General features: G+C 47.1%; 1 protein-coding gene across 1 annotated transcript in view; it reads left to right on the top strand.

Annotated features, from left to right (window-relative positions):
- Positions 1 to 7,500, top strand: part of itpr1a (inositol 1,4,5-trisphosphate receptor, type 1a) — a gene marked incomplete at its 5' end in the record, with an annotated part of 72,614 nt that overhangs the window by 6,667 nt on the left and 58,447 nt on the right. Inside the window, 15 exons of the mRNA XM_080849261.1 lie at positions 279 to 385; positions 799 to 898; positions 1,019 to 1,179; positions 1,783 to 1,924; positions 3,355 to 3,513; positions 3,817 to 3,989; positions 4,194 to 4,313; positions 4,436 to 4,630; positions 4,869 to 5,120; positions 5,230 to 5,371; positions 5,559 to 5,703; positions 6,054 to 6,244; positions 6,386 to 6,512; positions 6,638 to 6,692; positions 6,901 to 7,066. Of these exons, the coding sequence (XP_080705387.1) occupies positions 279 to 385; positions 799 to 898; positions 1,019 to 1,179; positions 1,783 to 1,924; positions 3,355 to 3,513; positions 3,817 to 3,989; positions 4,194 to 4,313; positions 4,436 to 4,630; positions 4,869 to 5,120; positions 5,230 to 5,371; positions 5,559 to 5,703; positions 6,054 to 6,244; positions 6,386 to 6,512; positions 6,638 to 6,692; positions 6,901 to 7,066 (2,235 nt within the window). The remainder of the gene's footprint in view (positions 1 to 278; positions 386 to 798; positions 899 to 1,018; positions 1,180 to 1,782; positions 1,925 to 3,354; positions 3,514 to 3,816; positions 3,990 to 4,193; positions 4,314 to 4,435; positions 4,631 to 4,868; positions 5,121 to 5,229; positions 5,372 to 5,558; positions 5,704 to 6,053; positions 6,245 to 6,385; positions 6,513 to 6,637; positions 6,693 to 6,900; positions 7,067 to 7,500) is intronic.

The following is a 7,500-nucleotide window of genomic DNA, read 5'->3' as shown; positions in this document are numbered from 1 at the left end:
CGCTCGTCTGTGAGTGTCTTTGTGTAGATGTGTGTGTGTGTGTTTGGGGGGGGGGGGGGGGGGGGGAGGGGGGGGGTAATGAGAAACAGATGTAGGTGACAAAGGAACAGAACAGAACAATGAAAAGACAGTTTTAGTGGATGTGTGTTGTGCAACCACTCATGTTTACTTTTGGCTGTCTGTCTTCTAGACGATGTGTCATGAGAATGTAGTGTGTGTTATCCAGTTGTGGCAATGATGAGCAGGAAGTGATGCAATGACATGGATGTAACTTTCAGGACAGAGTTATGTACACTTTGGTGGCTGTTCCGGATGGCAATGACATCTCCTCCATCTTTGAATTGGATCCTACCACTCTCAGAGGGGGAGACTCTCTGGTGCCCAGGTATGGCATTTGTTTAATGGTACATTCCCATAAGACGAGATATGCTGATCATATTTAAATTAGACCTGTTATCAATTATGGTATTCAAGGTTTATGACTACTTCTAATAAGTGATAGACTTTGGGGCGACAGGCTATCCCAGTTATTATAAATGAATGCATTTACAAATTATTTAAACTGTATGGCACCTTTCTAAGCACATGAGTCAGAATATTTGTTTAATTCGATGCGTCTCGGAAGTGTCTTGGGTTTCCTGTTTTTGAAGTTATCAGCTGAGCAAGGTCTTCAGCCTACAAACAGAGTGGCATCCCAGAAATAAAACCGTTTGGTATTTTATTTATTGTTGTTTTATTGGATTCATGTGTTCAGGGATGTTCTGCATAAGTTTGCTTAACTGGTTGGTCTTCTCATAGGAACTCTTACGTGAGGCTCCGACATCTTTGTACCAACACATGGGTCCACAGCACCAACTACCCCATTGACAAAGAAGAGGAGAAGCCAGTCATGCTCATGGTGTGTGTTGTGTGGGTCAATAAACGTTTGGGTATTTAAGGTGCACGTCTGCAGTCATCTGCCCTTTTCATTGTATTTGCATCTTTGTCAGTCACACAGGAAGTCTCTTTCTCATATTAGATTGGCACATCTGCAATGAAGGAGGATAAGGAGGCGTTTGCTATCGTGCCAGTCTCCCCTGCCGAGGTCCGAGACCTGGACTTTGCCAACGACGCCAGTAAAGTGCTGGCATCCACCGCTGGCAAGCTGGAAAAGGGCACCATCACCCAGAACGAGCGCAGGTAGAGTGAGTTTCATGCACACACGTCATCAGATCGACTAGCTAACCTACCCTTAGCCCAGCTCAGCTCGCCTGTCTGTTATCTATCCACAATCTTCACCGCTAAAAACGACGTGAGGATTGTGGCCGTAGCAATAAGCCTGTGATGAATCCTTGATGACCATTTTGTGTTTTTCACTCATTTCCTGTGAAGGCTTTGCCTTGTTTGTCTTTCGCTCTCTGTTTGCCTGAAGCCCATTTCCTCCTCCGTCCTGAGGCTCAATATTTCTTCCTCTCTGAAACTCCTTCTCTCCTTTTGTCTGCTGGATTATTTCCTCTTCCTGTGTGGGTGAGCCATGGCATTCCTCAGAAGTTATTACAGTGGTACTGTGGTTTTTATCACACACACACAGACATACACACATATGCAAACACACACACACACACACACACACACACACACACACACACACACACACACACACACGCACACACACACACACATACACATACACACACACACACACCTTTCTTTTTGTCTTTCTTTCCCTTTCCTTTTTTCAGTCTGTCTGTCTTTTAATCCCCACTTTTTATATTTCCTCTCTGTCTTGGTCTATGAACATAGAGCCGTCACGAAGCTTCTGGAGGACTTGGTGTATTTCGTGGTGGACATCCCCAACAGTGGGCAGGACGTGCTGGAGATCATGGTCAACAAGCCCAACAGAGAGCGGCAGAAGCTCATGAGGGAGCAGAACATCCTCAAACAGGTCTCTCAGACTGTCCCCTGCTTTCTTCCTTTCCACCTTTGCTCCATCCTTTCTTTCACTGTCTGTCCATCCACACTAGGGATGCAACGGTTTTCGGTATTTTAGCGAACCGTTCGGTTCGCCTTGTTCGGTTCGGTTGACCCAGGTGAACCGCGATATTACGGTATGGGTGACATTAAACTTTTAATTTAATATGTGGTTATAATGAATGCACGCATGTATTGGGCGATAGCCATGACTGTTTGGGACTCAGGGGATGAGTTCTGCGCTCCACAACCATGCAACAACCAATCAGAATTGTACTGACTTTCCCAAGAGCCAATCAGCGCTCTGAATGCAGACGCTGGAGCTCCATGTGGGGAAAACGAAACTTACCCTGTTACAGCACGATCATGGCAAGTCAAGAAGACACGGAGAAAAGAAAGAGGCACCGTCATCTTACAAATCAGCTGTATGGGAACATTTTGGGTTCAGTGTGGAGTATGATGATAAAGGGAAAAAGATCGTCAGCAAGCAAAGCACGGTGTGCAAGCATTGCTTTACTACGATCGCCTACTCCACAGGTAATACATCCAACATGTTGAGCCACTTGCCCCGTCATCACCCGGCTGTAACTATAAGCGGAGCAGCACGGTTTGTCGCCGAAAACACAACCATCCATTGCTGCAGCATTTCAGCAACAATATGCAAATAATTCCGAAAAACACAAGGCAATAACCAACTCAATGGGCGTCTTCATAGGGAAAGACATGCAGCCCTATTCAGTAGTTTTAGGCACGGGATTCCGTCACAGGATAAAGACCATTGATCCTCGTTTTAATATCCCCTCCCGCATGCATTTCAGCAGCAAAATAATTCCAGAACTGTACGAAGTGACTAGGAGAGAGGAGGTTTGTTCTGTTGTTCTTTAAGGGTGTATTTATAACAGTTAAGTATTTTCTAGGGTTTAAGTGTGTGAATGACAATGTTTGTTGTTTGAGTTTATTGAATAATGTCAATGTTTACATTTCACATTACTTTACAGTATACTGCACTTTACTATATTTAATATTGCCTGTTTTTTTACAGAAGGCCAGAATAGTGTTCCTTGTTTAAAATACATTTTGTGATTTGACTTAATATGTGCCCTTTTTACATTGAATTGCATCTTGCATTGTCTCTGCAAGTGTGAGTAGAAGCACCTTGTTGACTTGAAATAGAAAAGACAAATATAACCTAATGCGTGTTAGCGGCAGGATAATATTGATATCGAAACCGAACCGTTACCGTGGCCCAAAAACCGTGATACAAACCGAACCGTGGCCACACTGTACCGTTGCATCCCTAATCCACACCCAATCACATATCCATAACAAGCCAAATACAGTGCATGTTGTATTTTCCCCCTTCGTGGATAACCATGACCTCTTTGCACCCCTGTGACTGGCCAGATCTTCAAGCTGCTGCAGGCTCCTTTCACAGACAGTGGGGACGGCCCCATGCTCCGTCTGGAGGAGCTGGCTGACCAGCGCCACGCCCCCTTCAGACACATCTGCCGCCTGTGCTACCGGGTCCTGCGCCACTCCCAGCAAGACTACAGGAAGAACCAGGTGAGACCAGCCAAGACCCAAGGCCACAGACAAACAGGGAACCACAAGGCAGAGAGTGACACTTCTGTGCAAGGGCAGCTGGGGTGATCAGTTCTTCACAGGGCCCTCTGGGTTTTTACATGCAAAGCTGCCAATGCCAGTACATTCAGTGGCACCCTGTAGCTTGCCCTGTTCCCCCATAACATCACTTATGGTGTGGCATTTGACAGAGGTTAGAAAGATCTGAAGGTAATGTGACTGTTATCTGGCTACAGCTGTACGGTTGTAATGTTGCAGGGATGTCTCCTTTCTGTGTGTTGGTAGGAATACATAGCCAAGCAGTTCCGCTTCATGCAGAAGCAGATCGGATACGACGTGCTGGCCGAGGACACCATCACCGCCCTGCTGCACAATAACCGCAAACTCCTGGAGAAGCACATCACAGCAGCTGAGATTGACACCTTCGTCAGCCTGGTCAGGAAGAACAGAGAGCCCAGGTGTGTGTGTGTGTGTGTGTGTGTGTGCGTGCTTAAGTATTTGTGTGTGTTAATAACAGCTATTGATTTAATGTCATATAACATCTTTGGTTGTGTGTGTGTGTGTGTGTGTGTGTGTGTGTGTGTGTGTGTGTGTGTGTGTGTGTGTGTGTGTGTGTGTGTGTGTGTGTGTGTGTGTGTGTGTGTGTGTGTGTGTGTGTGCAGGTTCCTGGACTACCTTTCTGACCTGTGTGTATCCATGAATAAGTCCATCCCTGTCACTCAGGAGCTGATCTGTAATGCTGTGTTGGATCCAGCTAATGCAGACATCCTGATTGACACTAAGTAAGGCTCCATTTCTCCTTCCTCACACACTTCAACAGTTTTTTGCTTCCAAGTAAACTTGTGACCTGATACAGTATGTATGTACGTGTGTGTGTGTGTGTGTGTGTGTGTGTGTGAGTCAGGCTGGTACTGTCGCGGTTTGAGGTGGCAGGTGCTGTGCTTGGTGAGAGTGCAGAGGAGGAAGAGGAGGATGAGGAGGAGGTCTGGCTCTTCTGGAAGGACAGCACTGGAGAGGTAAAGAGTAAGAGCATTAGGGAGCTGGCTCAGGATGCCAAAGAGGGCCAGAGAGAGGACCAGGACGTTATCAGCTACTACAGGTAGGCATGGAGGAACACACACACACACACACACACACACACACACACACACACACGCACACACACACACGCACACACACACACGCACACACACACACACACACACACACACACACACACACACACACACACACACACACACACACACACACTTAGTCCATATCTCTTTCTCTGCCAATCTATCTGTCTGTTTATGTTTTGTAAATAATCTGTATTTCTCTCTTTGGGACCCTCTCAGGTACCAGCTGAACTTGTTTGCCAGGATGTGTCTGGACCGCCAGTACCTGGCCATCAACAAGATCTCTGGCCAGCTGGACGTGGACCTGATCCTCCGCTGCATGTCGGATGAGGACCTCCCTTACGACCTGCGCGCCTCCTTCTGCCGCCTCATGCTGCACATGCACGTGGACCGCGACCCCCAGGAGCAGGTCACGCCCGTCAAGTACGCCCGCCTCTGGTCCGAGATCCCCTCCCAAATCTCCATCGACGAGTAAGTCCCTCCCAGCTCTCACTGAGAAGCCAGTAGGAGACCAGACCATCCTTAACTGACAGGTCTAAGAGCAATTGAAGCTGAAGATTTGTCTCCTTTGCCCATTTAGCTACGACAACAGCGGAACATCGCGGGATGAAGTGAAGGAGCGCTTCTCCGAGACCATGGAGTTTGTGGAGAACTACCTGCGTGACGTGGTCTGCCAGAGCTTCCCCTTTGCAGACAAGGAGAAGAACAAGCTCACCTTTGAGGTGAGCGACCACGGAAACCAATACACACACACACACACACAAACTCTTTTTCACCCAAAGCACCTCAGTTCACCAGTCTCATACATGCCTATTTGAGCCCACAGCATTCTGCATGTACATACTCAATCTGACAACACACTCGTATACACATGCTTGCCTCAAACACCCTCATGTCCACTGCATATAGGTGGTGAATCTGGCCAGGAATCTGATCTACTTTGGCTTCTACAACTTCAATGACCTGCTGCGCCTGACCAAGATCCTGCTGGCCATCCTGGACTGCGTCCACGTCAGCTCCTTCGCCGTCAAATTGGACAGAGAATCAGGGAAAGGTTACCAACACCCATCTTCTCTGAATTGTGCTCACGTTTGCATCTTTGTGGCTTATAGTACAAGCTTTGAATACAGTATAAGAGGAGACATTTTGGTTTTGATGTGAGCGATGGTAGTGTGAAAGCAGTGTGACTGGAACCCTTGAGAAGTCAGAGGACATAACTTACTGCGTAGAGAATATTTTCCTGTTTCCTGATAGTTTGAGGTCCTTGCCACAGCCTCTGTGTATGAAAGAACTTTGCTCGTACGTACTAATGAACCTTCACCTTAAATGAAGCAGAAAGAAACGATGAGAGCATTAGACTCCCACTGGCTAATCCAGCCTGATGTTTTGGATGTGTGTGTGTAGGCAGTAACGTCATGCGCTCCATCCATGGTGTGGGGGAGCTGATGACTCAGGTGGTGTTGAGGGGAGGGGGCTTCCTCCCGCTGTCCCCGTCGACACCACAAAATGGAGACTCGGTGAAGACCACCACAGAGCCCCAAAAACAGGACATCCTGGTCATGGACACCAAACTCAAGATCATAGAGATTCTTCAGGTGTGCAGATGTCGTTTTCTTCACTTGTAGATCAAAATATTAACAAATACATTACTTGGACACAGTAGGAAGAAACATTAAATGTTTGGGTATGTATGTACAAACCACCAACACTGTCCTCTGATGTGTTCCATCCTGTAGTTCATCCTGAATGTGAGGCTGGACTACCGCATTTCCTGCCTGCTCTGCATCTTCAAGAATGAGTTTGATGAAAGCAACCCACAGGCTGACCCGTCTACCAGCCAGGACACACAGGCCAATGTGCAGGGTGAGAATGTTTAGGTCTGTTTTTCTGTGTGTGTGTGTCTGTGTGTGTGTGAGAGAGAGAGTGATAGAGAGAGAGAGAGGGAGAGAAGTGATGAGGCGTCTAAACCGTTTTCTGCCTTGTTTTAGGGGCACTGGACTTCGAGCACATAGAGGAGCAAGCAGAAGGCATCTTTGGGGGAAGGTAAGCTACCTGTCCACCATATAGCATATTCAGCCATGTATGAAGTTATGATGTTGCTGTCAGTAGTGATTTTGTACCTAAATTAAACAAAGGTCCACAATTATCACCTTAAGGACCATTTCCTTATCTTATAGGGTACTTTTCTGACAACTGTATGATTGGGTACAGAAGTGATACTATTGCTGTGTGTGTGTGTGTGTGTGTACAGCGAGGAGAACACTCGTCTGGATCTGGATGACCATGGTGGCCGTACGTTCCTTAGGGTTCTTCTCCACCTGACCATGCATGATTACCCTCCTCTGGTGTCCAAAGCCCTGCACCTGCTCTTTAGGCACTTCAGCCAGAGACAGGAGGTGCTGCAGGCTTTCAAACAGGTAATTACACAGACACAGACACACACACACACACACATGGACAGATACACAGCCAGATATCTATCCATATCTATAGTCATCTATTCCTCTAGGAAGGGGGAACTGACAGTCAGCGTGGTTACATGGATTCAAATTACTGGCTTAGTCGGACTGAAATAGAATGATCCGTTTCTTGTAAACACCTTTATTTGAATTATTGTTGTCCGACTACGATCCGATTGACACCCCGAGATAACTCGGTCCGATTCGGTTGTTACTCGGACATCGTGCGCATGTAAACGGTAAATTGGACTATGAACTGGACTTTGCGTCTTTGCGCATGTTTCATATCCCGCCGCCCTCCCCCTCCCAGGTCGTGACCCGGAAGTCGAAAGAGACATTGACATGTGTCTACACAAGAAGTCCGAAGATATGAGCACCTTTACAACTCCTCC

The sequence above is a fragment of the Sprattus sprattus genome, assembly GCF_963457725.1.
Source record: "Sprattus sprattus genome assembly, chromosome: 12".
Taxonomy (NCBI): domain Eukaryota; kingdom Metazoa; phylum Chordata; class Actinopteri; order Clupeiformes; family Clupeidae; genus Sprattus; species Sprattus sprattus.
The sequence above is the reverse complement of the archived record's forward strand: the minus strand, read 5'-3'. Positions and strand labels throughout refer to the sequence as shown.